This window comes from Danaus plexippus, chromosome 8, assembly GCF_018135715.1.
Source record: "Danaus plexippus chromosome 8, MEX_DaPlex, whole genome shotgun sequence".
Classification (NCBI taxonomy): domain Eukaryota; kingdom Metazoa; phylum Arthropoda; class Insecta; order Lepidoptera; family Nymphalidae; genus Danaus; species Danaus plexippus.
In genome coordinates this window covers 1151292-1166156 of record NC_083542.1, presented here as the reverse complement: position 1 = coordinate 1166156, position 14865 = coordinate 1151292, and the positions used below count along the sequence as shown (strand labels likewise).

The 14865-nt window shown below is 31.8% G+C and overlaps 1 protein-coding gene across 4 annotated transcripts in view; it reads right to left on the bottom strand.

Annotated features, from left to right (window-relative positions):
* Window positions 1-14865, bottom strand: part of LOC116773741 (uncharacterized) — a 65148-nt gene that overhangs the window by 1658 nt on the left and 48625 nt on the right. For all 4 annotated transcript variants that reach the window (XM_032666234.2, XM_061521150.1, XM_061521151.1 and 1 more), the window contains 8 exons: window positions 9639-9702; window positions 5712-5869; window positions 5438-5542; window positions 2329-2478; window positions 1826-1958; window positions 1246-1497; window positions 584-748; window positions 180-342 (listed from right to left, as the gene is read on the bottom strand). In XM_032666234.2, coding sequence (XP_032522125.2) covers window positions 180-342; window positions 584-748; window positions 1246-1497; window positions 1826-1958; window positions 2329-2478; window positions 5438-5542; window positions 5712-5869; window positions 9639-9702 — 1190 coding nt within the window. The remainder of the gene's footprint in view (window positions 1-179; window positions 343-583; window positions 749-1245; window positions 1498-1825; window positions 1959-2328; window positions 2479-5437; window positions 5543-5711; window positions 5870-9638; window positions 9703-14865) is intronic.

Below are 14865 nucleotides of genomic sequence, written 5' to 3'. Positions count from 1 at the left end.
TTGCAAATAATACAAAAGAAGTATAGAACATCTACGTGTACATAAATAGAACTATGTTTTTTGGACCTTATCTGCACACTTTAGAGTAAGTTATCATGTGACAATGACACCTTTAAATTTATATAAATTTAGACTTTACAGAATTAGCAACAGATTTAGTATACGGGTGATATATTTACCTCTATTATTATTGGAGTTTTTTTTCATCATCAGAAATGTCTTCTTCCGGTTGGAGTTTCCATGTTCAGATTTCAGTGTGCTGACCTCTTCTTGCAACTCACAGCACTTCTCTTGCAAGCACTTTTCCAGAGATAGTAATATGCCCTTCTCCTCTTGTAGTATCTGTAAATTCGTAAGAATAATCTTCCACATTCTGGTATATTTTTTTAAATCATGGAATATATAACAATACTTATTTATTAATAAAATTGAAACATAAGTAAAAAGAAATTAGTAAATCATTCCAAGTTTAACTTCGTATTTGCCTCTATCGAACCTACAATAAACTTGTCATAGAATAGAGCTCTAGTTAATGTTCAAATAACTCTAATATACAATATATTTCAGGTCCTTTTTCCATTACCTTGACTCTCTTCTCCAATAGTTCCAGTTTGTGCCTGAGGTCGTCTTTTTCCTTCAGCGCCTCATTCGCCTTTTCATTCAACGTGTCGATGTCTATCAACTGCTGTTCGTACTTTTCAATTTCCTTCATCAGTTCCTCGTTAGGATGAGGAGATTTGGCAATGGCCTTGAAATTTTTAACAATTTCTAAATTATTATCGTTTTAGTTAGACAATTCAATGCTTGAAGTTGATTGTGTGGAATAATAAATAAATTTGTTTTATTTATCCTATCTTTTTCAAGTAAAGGTGAAATATATATATAAATTATATGATCAAAATACATATGTGTGAAAAAAGATCTGCAGTACTTTGAAATGCCTTCAATAAATCATAATTTTCAATCAATAACGTATCAATTAAAATATATGTATACAGAAAACAATAAAGAATCATCGACATGAGCACCCGAATCTGCGACTTCTGGGATGAAGCATCCCGGTCGCTTTTCCAAACAAGCTATCGCGTCCTGACTCCGTTAAATGGAAATAGAGTGTTGTGTACATTCTAATTATCATATCATGATTAGTATAGCTTCCTCGCGAGTGTGGAACATTTTGAGTAAACTTCTTGAGTATAATATTTAATATATCAGTGGAGAAAAAGTCAGGGAATACCAACACACCTTTTTAAAACTGTTGATATCGAATCCAGCTTGTTCTAGTTCAGCCTGTATATAGAGTCTGGCTCGAGGCGGCCGACTCGCTAGCAGTGAGTTAAGGAAAGCTAGTCCCGCTGTCTGAAGGGCACCCGTCCCTCCAGACTGAAGGGCACCAACTAGGAACCTGAACCGTACAGGCTCACCGTACCGCAGACGAAGCGTTGATAGGGCTTCGGACACGGCCGTTGTACCGTACGGGCACGCTTGAGTTAACAGCTAGTTGGAGTTTATTAGATTATGAATATTTTATACCAAACATAATTCAAAGTTTATAGTAGAAAGGAGGAAAGTCTGTCATTTCTGGTGAATAAAGTTTTATACAATCGAGTCGTTAAAATCTGGTTCACGAATATCTAAAAATAATATAATTCATAGCATAAAAGAAGGGCTGATGTAACATTTTTTTTGGGATTTCATGCAAGTAAGTGAAACCTTTAATGACATCTACAAGAAACAGAGAAACAGATAGAAAAATGGATTATACTTTCAGATACGTAAAACGATGGTTTATTTTGCTTGTAATCGACTGAGCTGTAATATTTACCTGTAAAGCCAATATCCTTGTCTTATTGACTGTGGACATGATGCAGACTGTTAGAGCGTAGACTCCGTTGGAACTGGCGACCAGGCGGCGGACGCAGTCGCTGTACCTGCTGCAGCAGCTCCAGAGACATTGTCTGGTTGGAGAATATATAGAACATATACCTTGGGACTGAATGACCAGGGTATCTACGTACATCATCACACGAAAAAAAATTAAGACCTGTATTTCGGATATGGTATGTAGAAAATACTTCAACGTTGTATTCTATTAGACCGATTCTATCATGTACAGAATTTGAAATACTCTAGTTTTGGGTTTCGTTATATGATTATTCTAAGAAGATTAGGAGGAATAATTTCTTAATGAAGACTGCAAGCTAAATATTACAAGGATATTCATTATTATATCTTTATTACTTCACCATAAAGATTTAGGACTAATATGAGATGATGAATTTTTTTTCCTGTAACATTTTCTATAAGTACATGAAAATGAGTACTCACAGGCAGGCTAGTTCATCTAGGAGTGGTCGTCGACGTACCGCTGGCGGAGCTCTCGCCGCTTCACCATTCTGACTCAGCTGGATATTTCGCAGGAGTTCCAGAAGTAAAGTGACACCATCTAACGGCTCTGAAGAGAACTCTTGAACGAAACTGTCACAACAAAAAGGCGAATGATTGTTATTCACTCTCAAAAAAAATTTTACATACCGCATTGTACTTCAGCTATATGAGTTTACCAATCATAGTTACGGTAGTCCAAAATTTAATTTAAATATAACTCATAAATTTTACATTACCAAAAAAATATCCCAATTCTATCGGAATAAAAAAACATGCTGTTAATGACTAAACGAAATCAAATAATTCAACTCTTTCCAAAAACATCTTAAGTGTTAAGTCGACCATTACCTAACTATTATAGCCTGTTAGGAATCTGACATCCTCTGTCAGTGACATCGAATGTAAGTAAACACAATGTTATAGAATAATAATAATAATTATTATTATTATTAAATAAACGCCTGTATGCCATTCGACAAACTCCTTCGTGTTTCCTCCATACAGTACTCAAAATATTCATCACCTAACCTCAGCTCAAAAAATAAAAATGTTGACATTGGCAGAATATTCCACGATTCCAGTGCGAATAAGGCCATAGCATAAATAAAAACAAAATATGTATATAATATAATTTGATTAGTTTTTAAACGTTAAAAGTAAGTTTAAATTTCACCATCAATAAATACTTTCAGCATATAACAAACCTTTAGATAATTACGCTATACGTGACAAATTACGCATACCTGGTAAAAGTTTACTTGGAGATGGTTATCTATTATGTGGTTAAGTTCATTACAGATAATATATATTTACCAGAGTCAACAAATTATATTATAATGACATGAAGATGTATAAAATAAAAATTCTGCAAAACGAAATCCCCAAAGGAGTTCTTCCTTTGAGGATTTCGTTTTAATAGATAAGTTCTAATGGATCGCATTACTTGAACTCAAGATAATAAATATGTTCATATCGATAGTATAAAGGTTTAAATTGAAATAATATAACTACCATCATCCAGAATATACAGAGTCATTCAGTGGAATAATTATCACAATAAAAAGCATCAAAGACGATGCCGGCTCGCGGTATCAAAACAAAAATATAAAAAACAAGACAGAGCTTCCCAACAATATTATAAAAGCTGTATAAAAAGCTACGTAAATGTTTAAAGTTATTAGAAGTTTGAGAAGCATCATCCGAGCCATCGGTTCCAGGCTTCAGCAGCGGTAATCTCGTATGAAATGATTGTCATAAATTACTGCTACTTTACGGATTGTCCAGAGTCCAGACGTCATTGCAATTTTACTTTTAAGGTGTACAAGCTACACGCTTAAGCGTTTCAAGAACTGTCTCATTGTTTGTTTACGAGGACATGTGAGTGATGCAAATGTGACTTTAATAGTTTCGCTATATCATTTGAGGTACGCGATCGTGGATGTCATTAGTCACTACTGTAATTTGCCGTGATTGTGGCACAGCGTGCGCTCACGGATCTGTTTTTGTTATCAGACGCACCTGATACTGTATTTATTCGCGTGAATCTATGTTAATACTTTAGAAAACACAGTCAAAGTTATTCAGACTAATAGTAGGTGAACACATAATATTGTTTGCATTTGTTATTTACTGATAATAAAAGTGAAAATTTTAATAGAAAACATGGAGTGAAGGTCATTGACACGATCAGGATTCTTCTCTGCGACCTTCAGTTCTAGTTACGTTACCAATTTAGCTATTTTGTTCTAACTGGTGTTGATGAATTAAACAACGGTATATAAAGCATATTTTAATTATCTTGTCGACCGACCTCTGCGCCATCTATTAAGTTTTCTTACGACAATCTTAATCAATGTTTTCTAACTTGCAGCATAGAAGAAACATCGTCAAGATGCCATCGATATTAGGTGTATTCTTATATATTTTTTTAACATTAATGATTAAAGCAATTACGAATAAAAACTTTAATTAAAATTCAATTAGAAAGTATGTAAACTGTCTAAATAATACAAAATAAAAACTATAAGTCAGTTATAATAAGAAACGAATCGCTACCTCCTGTGTTTTGGGCCGTTCATAGTGACCGCATCGCAATGCTAAGTAAGATGTAATTGAAAACATTCCTCGTCATTGTATTTTTATTTGTGCTCCTACCAGCCATTATTTCGCCTCCATTATCTTTAGACGCTTTTAATACACCGAGATGATTTAGAACGTTGATTACAACCGACATCTTCATTAAAATAACTTTTTTAATAGTGATTGGATTTTTTTTCTAAATCAAAATATCCGTACCTGATAATACATAGGTAAATTCTTTTGCTTCTCCTGTGTTTTATTCGTATAAATATTTTCTAAATAGTTTTTCTGTTCACGTGCTCGCGGTTAAGTTTGCTATCGTGAGACAATCTGAATAACTTACAAGAAATTGAGCGTTACTGGTAAATGTATTGACTTATTTATCAAGAATAGTTTATTATAGATAGGAATTTTTTTGTTAATTCTTAATCAGAATATTTAGTGTGCGTATTAAGAAAATCTTTTCATCCATTAGAACTATCTCTAATTAGAAGGATTTTCGTTATATTGCCATTGAATGGACCAAGAAAAATTTTTTTTGGAAATCAACATTTAAAACGTATTTATGTTATTTTTTGTTTTCATAATATATTGTCTGCTATATTTTATATTCAGAAATCGTTATGCAGTCAAGAATCTGCGGTCAAATGATTATTTACGAATAAAACATTATCTGCTATGTTATTTTGTATCTGCAGCATACGTTTATTTCTTATTCAAACAACAAACCCTCAGATCACTTCTAAAGTATGTTAAGCTTAGTAATATTTATGAATTATTTCAAATCATAATTTTGCTTATAACCTTGATAATTCAATCGAAATTTATTTCCCAGAACAATACACGATTTAATACTTTCTAATTGGTTTTGATGATAAAAAAAGCAAATAATCGATTGCCTACCTTAACAGACTATTCTCAATCTATATTTTACTTTTAGTCTTACTCTACATTACATAATTACTCTTACCTGGCAAACGAAAGTCGAAGATCGGCCCGGAGTTTAGTGAGGAGTTCGCTGATGGTGCCAAACTGACGTAGACTCATTTCCTCTCCTAAACTCAGACAGGGATTTCTAAAGAAAATTAACAGAAATACAGTCAAGTTTATGTTCAATCTATTCAAAAACAAATACAAAAGAAAGGAATTAGCAAGCTTAATGTTGTTCTTAAAATGTCTCTACATATAAATACAATGAATTTATTTCCAAAACATACATCAGTATTACTTCTAAGTATATTAACCTAAAATCCTTGCTGTTCTGTGTCGGTAGCGTCTGAGCTTTGCTCGAGTCCAGTCCTTGGTCCACGTCGTAGAGGCTGCCGGAGCCGCTTTTCCTTCCCCATTTCTTCAAAGAGGCGGCGTAATCTTCTGGATTGTAAATCGGTGGGCGTTGCTTATCCTAGAAATGAGTTACAGCATGTGGTTGGAGAAAATCATTGTGACCCGACCATGATGGGATGGAATATGAAGGTTAAAACCGCAATCAATCGCTTCAGAACAACGGAGCTGGTCTGAGATCGCTAACACGTATTCCTATTGATCCTATAATAATGAGTTCTGTTAGTAGTTCAAATCGTTTTGCTTACAATAGCATTCACACGGCTTCAAATAGTCATTATATTTATTCACGTTATCTGGCTTCTTTGTTGTAAGTTTTGGAAAGAGAAATTGTAAAAACGCTTCTGAATATCAGACGAGCTTATTGTTAGTCGTAATATTATTTTTAATGAATCTCAGTTTTGGAACTAATGCTTAATGTAATTCTTTTTATTGAATTATTTTGCACGGCCTGTGAAAATGTGTTTTTAATTTTATTTATTTTATAACCCTATTAGTATAGAAAAATCTGTTGATTTTTTCAATGTCTTCGATTATTTTCAAATTTTTTTTCTATTCCGGAAGTAAAGTAGTAGTCAATGTGTTGGTGTGAGCGGCCGAAAATCACATTTTTTTGCCTTCTGTATATATCGTTATTCCAAAGATTATGAATCAATTGAAATATTTTTATGTAAACATATTTGCTCATAGCCAATAACGTTATTTTCCTATATCAGAACATAATCTCTACAAAAACAAGAAATACTAGCTTTGCGCTGAGGAATTTTTATCCCTTTATAAGTAATGTGCTTCGAATATAAGTGTTTTTTTTTGGTTAACTTTTTCATCTTTCTAAACTCAACTTGAAAATATAATATGATAAAGTCTTAGAAAAAAACGAAAATCTTCCTAATCGATTTCTTAGTACACGCATTTTTTATATAATTTATTTCAGACCACGCATGTATAAACATTATTCAGTGAACAATACTTCAATGCGAGAAAGTTTTATTACGTTTTGTTCTGTTGGAGAAATTTTAGGAAATGTCTACTTTGAAATTTTATTGACGACTATACTTCATATGAAAATTTTGTTAGAAAGCTTCATCGTCTAGATTTTAGCATTTAAATGTATAAAATTATTAATGTATTAATTCGTCTAGATAGATGATGGATGTAAAATAAAATCAGATATTAAACTAAAAAAATTGAGGTCCTCAAGTCATTTGCATCACATAGAAAACTATTGGACGATTATATTTACTTTATATATATATATTATCCATTATTACCGACTGTTCAGTATTTACTTTCACGATACAACCTTAAGACTGCGGTTACGCGGACAACTCATTACTTATTATTAAACAAATCATTCTCGTATTCTCGTTGTCGAAGAAACGAGTTACGATTCTGAATTATTTGCATACAGAAATATAAAGACGGAGCCATAAATTATATTCATATTGATGATATGTAAATTAGAAAGGCATTACGTATTTTATAGGAGATATATTGAGACGTTATAATTTTTTATATTTTTCTTTTCTTATCTTTTGTTGACGCTGTCCAGTTTAACAGGATGTTTGGTTGTTTGTGATTTTTTCTAGTACTTTCAACATTTAATATATGAATTATAAATTTTATTTAAATTACTTAAGAGTTATTTAATATTAATCTTCGTAATACTTCAAAGAATTTCAATAAAAACGTTTCTCGTCACCTTTTGATATTTTATACATTAAAAAGACTTCATATATGGTTTTCAGATTTCACATGTACCCTACAAAATATCCAAATCGCGTAAACAGTTTGCTTGCAAAAGACTTGCGATACTTTCGATTAATAAATGTCGAGTATCTACGTATAAATAGTATATGAATGAATTCTAAAAACTATCTGTATAGTATAACGATGCGACTGATGGTAACGCTACTTATACACCGATTTTAATGTATAGCATTTACCATTGTATCTTAACAAATCAATCCTTAATGATATCTAAGATTTTCGCACGTATTCATTTAAATAAAATCAATATTTTCGGATGTACACAAATGTACAAAATATACACGGTAGATGACAAATAACAAGACCCACTGACAGACGTTCACATCTTGCCTGCCCGTGATCACGTTTGCAGCAAAGTGACCGAGACGTCGGGAGTATGTTGTTGAAAATAATAAAGAGCGTAGTAAATTCGACGATATTATATTTATCTGACGATTCATTGTCTGATTAGGTTATATAATACATAATTGTAGGCCCGTTATGTTTTATTTCCGTAATCTGCTATTGTTCTCAGATTTTATCTGTATGTTAACGAATGTTTCTGACAGCGCTCTCCTATCATAATAGTAGATGATTGAGAATAACAATTCTCATAGCTTATTTAAGAAATGTTATTCTACATTAAATCTTATTATGTTAAAAAAGATTATAATATTATAAATTTTATAAAGCAGTTTATTGGCATCCAGTGGAAGTGGGCATTGTGAGATTAAATCAATCTGAATAAAAAAATATTTACATACATATATCATTGAAAAGTGATTTCATCTAACAAAATGCTTATTAGTATGCTGACATCCAATATGCATTGCACTACTTACGGCGCGTAGTCTTTCATTCATAAAGCTCTAAACACGCAATAAAATTTGCCAGTTTGTATGTCAACTTTATTTGATTATGTTAATTACTATCTTAATTAAATTAACATCAGTCCGCTTACAACTCGTTTGTATCGTCACATACGTACGGCGCCTTAGCAGTTTTTTCCATTCAAAAATTTTGTCACGTTATACTGTTTACGTTTGTGACGTAAGAGGGTCTCTAGTATTCGGAGCACCCTTATTTGAGGATCGGAAATTCCGCCAGAGAGTCACGGTTAAATGGGGAGGTACCGCCTTAGAATAGTCCGTGGTGATCTTCTAAGGCGATGAGGTTTATTGTTGGGGTTTAGTGAGTACTTGCGGTCCTATTTAGGGGAGTCTCATACACACTTCCGACTTTTCCCTTGGGTCAGAGGGGAGTGATAAATTGCGTCTCCAAAGAAAAAAAGGTCATATAATGAGTAACTGGAAGCGCATCGTGTATAGAGTGACGGCGTAACGTAAACAGTGTGGACGCGTCTATAAAAATTTATTTGCTACCTTTAAAGTTGAATGAACCGTAAGTATAGTTTAACTAGCTTCAGCACGTTTAGTTCAAAAGAACCTTTTATATATTTTCTATGGTGGAAATTTCAATAGGAAACGAAAATGATATCTCTATTAATGAAACAAAAAATCACGCTCACAGACCGCTTAAATGAAACTGAGACTGTGTTAACAACGTTTTAATATAATAGATTTTTAATTCACGTGTCGAAATGCGGTAAAATAATTATTGAAATGGAAAACTTATGACAGACTGTCACGTTATAGTGCGTGTGCACGTTTTTATAAACATGAAATTTCACGAGAACATTTCCCCATTCAAAGCGAATTCTTATTTAGATTTATGTAAACAAATAAGACGTAGCAGGGGGTTGATTAAGAAAATATTAAATTTTCTACTGTTCTTTCAAATTTAGAACCGAGATTTAATTATTTCCTTTTACTTGCTTTAATGTAACCAATCAAAGAAATTAGATCGTATATTTTGCGTATATCTGACTTATCAGCTGTTTGAACATTATATATTATTATATTTATGATTGCCACAAGTTTGAATAAGAATACTACACACGTAGCGTTTCTTGTTTGGTACTATAATATGTAAATATTCGTGAATACAAAACTAGAATGTATGTATGCATGTGTGTTACTAGAGAAATCATTAAAGTATATTTAATCGTTCACAATACATACTTTTGATACCGGCTCCTCACTCCAGCCTCCGCAGTTGGCCATGCCTTCCAATAAAGTCAGCTCGCTGGAACAAAACATAAAATTTTAGCAACAAATATTAAGTCGAAGTACCACGAAACCGTAGAGAAACATAAAGATAGTTCAAAACACTAACAATATATTAATGCATCAATAAAGGATAGTTAATGTCCATAAATGAACCGTAAGCACATAAAATGTATAAATGTCATAGTTACTATAAACCCTGGAGCACGTTTACGTAGAGCATTAAAATGTTCCACGTTGAAATACAACACAGCACAGCCCGTATACTTCGCTGTGGTTTGTTAATGCATTTTTCGATTCAAATAAACATATTATAAGTCGTACGTGACTTTGTTGTCTTATTTAACGATAGTTTAACGTTTCACATAGATTTTTTTTTAGTACTTTTGAACTAACATAATTAATTATTACTATTTCAATAGCAGAATAGACATGTCATTATGTTTGACATTTAGCGACAGTACACACATGGAGGAAACTTCAGGGATAGATCTTATTATATATGTGTGTGTCAAGTACATAGTAGTGTGTGTAATGTTTATTTTAAATATCTATTATATAACCAATTATTCTTTTTATTAAAATCATATGTACTTCTTCTCCATATAAACGTTGACTATTGAGCGAGTCATAATAGTAGGAGGGTTTAAAATATACATTTATAGATACGGTTTTATATGTACATGTACGTACAGTTTTTGGTTTTCCTCTAGCCATTTCAGCTAGTAAGGGTCATGAACTTATATATAATTAGCACGTATAATATGTACGACTGTACGCGATTGTACTTGACCGATGCCCGTCTAGTGATGTTACTGTTCTCTCAACAGGATTTATGTAAGATTTGAATCGATGCTTGCAATAAAATAAATATCAACTATCAACGAACGTTAAGCGCAGCAGTTCTATAGCTATCAGGTAACGTAGAGTATGGAATGGGAACACCATATTTGCAGCGCTCTTAAAGCTATTTGACATTATAAAGGAATAAGTATATAAGTCCCAATATTTTCATTAAAATAATTAATGTTGAATGCTAAGAGGCTTCGTCTCTATAAATACAGTTTTAATGTTTACGATTACTCCAGAGATGTTTGTTTTGTCCAAAAAAAAATGTATGAATAATTTAACCGACCACGTCCATAAATCGTGATAATGTTTTTCATGGTGATTCGTCAGATCGTGACGAAGGGTCGTTACTTTCAATATTATGTCCAGTTAAGTCTTATTAATAAGACTTAAAAGTTATATGTGTGTATATATTACAATGTACTTTTTTTATATAATTATATGTTAATATCAAAACAACTCTGAATATTTATATTTCATATTTTTTTTAATATACCTATTTTTGTTTGATTCTCTATCAATCCTTTCTAAAGAAGTTCTCACTCTGCAGTAGACACTGCTTATTCGATATTACATTATTTGAGGCATACTATTGAAAAAATATATAAATGACAAAACAATAATGTAGTTTGCAATAAAAATATATTATTCGTAATATACGTATTGTGCTGAGTCGCAAGACTGAATGACAGAAGCTAATATGGTAGAGTGATCTACCCACATTATCCTTGATATCGTATTTTTATTATTACCAAGCAAATAAAGAATCAAAAATCGATACACAGTTTAAAAAATAAAAATGAGAACAACGAAAATATTAAAAAGCTCCAAGGTTTAAAGAAATTTTATACTACGTATTCCTATATTTATTTAGTTATTTAACTTTCATCTTTTCTTAGAAATATCACAAAAACAAAATGTAGAATTATGCGTCAGTTTTAATGTAAGTCGTAATATAATTCGATAGTTATAGGTGTATCAATCAATACTATTAGGGCGATCCACACTGGACGGCTGGTGAGGCCGTACATTTATAACCTAACAGCACTGTAATAGCCTTACGGGACCTGCCGCTGAGACGAATCTACGCCGTTGGCAGCCATTGTAATTGACTTTTTGTGACGTTTCTTAGTGTGGTGTAGCCTTTATGAGAATATTTACGTTAACTATTACATTCTATTAACTTAACGTCCGAGATTAATATTCTCGTGTGGCTCTGATAACGTTTTCTTGCTGTATTTTGATATATTTTTTGTCAATATAGGAAATAATATCCTGTATGTTTAGAGGTGAAGGTATTATATGTCTATATGTCATCAATTATCGTTAAGTTTTTTAAATATTTAGAATTACACTAATTACTATAGTACCGTCCGTTATAAATACTCAAATACATATTTTTGTATCCTATATTATATCAATAGGAAAAGCGATTTAAATATATTGTAAGGTTATTTACACGATTTTGTTTCCATAACTACCAAGGACAGAAAATTATTCTCTGCTTATTTTGTATGACATGATATACATAAATCGCTTCCGCTTGTCATTGTAACCGCGACCCTTGGTAATTTACTGTACCGTAGTTGCCCCGGGACATGTGGAAGCTAAATCATAAGGCGTTTTACGGCCAACTACTGTTCATAAGTGGAATACGAGCGTGTCGTCGCTCTAATGTGTGAACCTGCCCTTACATAGTTATATGATTTACCTATTACACACTTACACATACACGCACACACACACATATATATACATATCTAAATGGAAGGTAAAGTTTGTAATTATTAATAAACAACATTAATTCAGATACAACAAAACACTAGTTCTCAGTACGTGTTCACAGTCGTGTGATTTAAGCCATTTATCTTCATTGTAGAAATTGCATGAGTTAGTACAGCTAGGGAAAATTTTTAAATGATAATTAGATTCATTAATTGAAATGATTTTTGTAATAAACAAATTCTGACTGTTTGTTGATATCAGATGTTTGTTACGAAACGGTTTTTCCAACACCATCAATATACTAATGATATGAATGTAACTCTTACGAATATTATAAACGCGGTCACATCTGGGGCCATCTATGAACAACGTGTTAAATTACAGAGAAAACAGTTGCCCAATTTATAGTAACTTTCGTGGATTGCGTAAGTAATTAATTTCTAAAACGTCAGGAAGTTAATAAATCGGGTCGCGTATGGAAAGCGTGAAATTTGAGGGCTGTTCGTGAATGTGGAAAATGTGTATAGAATTGTCATTCGTCGATTGCTTTTCTTATTTGCTTGACAATCACTAGTTTTAGCTCATAACAAGCTACGCGGGTTTTATTGGTTAGTATATGAATTTTTTATTCTGAATAAAAAAATGTATATATCTTAACGTAATTTTAGTAAAACAAACGAAGACGACGATAAAATGTTAGGGTAATATATAATAATAAAACAGTATTAAATAAACTGATGTGGTTTATATTAAGATAAGTTTTTTGAGACATAAAAATATTATATTAGTTCCAACAATGATATGTTACATTATGACATTATAAGTTACGAACTTTTATTTCAATGATATTGTTGGATAAAATTGTATTCACGTGTTTTTATAACATGATGGAGACGTTTTAAGTGCTCAATGGAATCAAAAATACATTTGATAACTTGATTTTCGTCATTTATCATTTAAAAAAATCCGTCTTTGTATAATATATATATAACTATGTGTTCCGTTATCTAATATTAGCTTCTTCATAAAAATTCCATAGTACATATATTATTTTTACGTAGTATAGTACATTTATATAGCATTTTTACGTAGTATAGTACATACATATAGTATTTTTACGTAGTATTATTCTGGGTGCATGTTAATATGCAACGTGATTTATTATGGGTGTCTCGATTCTTTCTGGAGGACCGTGGGAAGTGGGAGCTATCCTTCGATAGTGATGGACGATGTAGTATCGATAAAAATCATTATCTATTATAATAACACCTTCCTTTATTATGTTTGTTTTATTGCGAGGTTGTAGAATAAAGATAATTTGTATTGGTATTTAAAATATATATATATATATTTTACTAATTAATACGTCTATAGATACTTGAAATACCATTAAAGCATTGTTTTATTGGATCTTTAAAAAGTTTATATATTTGTATTGAAATTTTATTATAATTATAAAATTGAATAAAAATTACTTTACACGCTTAATATGCATAAATCGATGAGCTCTGAATCATCGACAATGAAGCAGAAGTCACTGTTTCCTAATGACGTTACCGTATCACGTCCAAGTTTTGATTGTCGGCAGAACAAAGTGAATTTTATAAATACCGTAAGAAGATATATTTAAACAACTGAGGTGTGAAAACTAAAACTTTTGTTTGTATTTTTCTGGAATGTTCCAAACTTGGACTTTGATACATTTTTTAAATAATTTTCATTCAAATTATAGATGTAAGTAAGACGATTAATGGTAGGTTTTTAATAATTTACTTTTTTTAACTATCATCCATAATGTGAAAGGAAAGTATTTATATGTATTTAAATGAAACTAGTATTTTTCGGATAAACTACGCGTGATTTATTTTTGTAAAAAACTACCATCCAGAGCGGTACGCTAGAAAATTAAGAAATCGATGGCGGTAGATGATAAATAACAAGGACCGACTGACAGACACTAACATCTCGTCTGCCCGTGATCACGGTTGCTGAAAAGTAACCGAAACGTCGGGAGTATGTAGTTTTTTACAAAAATAAATCACGCGTAGTTTATCCGAAAAATACTAGTTTCATTTAAATGAATAAAACTCGCGAAAATCTTAGATCTCATTATATATATGTATATTGTGAGTGCATTTTTCAATTGAATAAAGAGATTTAAAACTCTATGCCACGGGAAAATTATTGTTATTAGAATTAATAAAAGAAACTTGAAAATTTAAATTTGGCGCCACTGTCACTGTCGCTGTCAATTTTGAACTAACATTCACATCACGACTTGTGTGATGTCACTTTTTGTTAACTCTGTGCTCTTGTCAATACGTTTTCTCTTAATAAATATAATTTGATCGCTGAAAGTAACGTTTGTTTTTGTGGATAAATCCCATAACCTAAGAGGTTATGGGCCCAGCGAACTCTGGAAATAAAAGTGAAGAAGAAATATAGACAAAGAAAAAGTTACATTGTGGCCGAGAGAATAACCTCAAAATGGATCCCACGCGGTCAATGCATTTGGAAAAATTTGATGGAAATAACTTTCGACAGTGGAAATTTCAAGTTAAGTGTGCTCTGAAAGCAAAAGGAATTGATATTTCTATACCGAAACCAG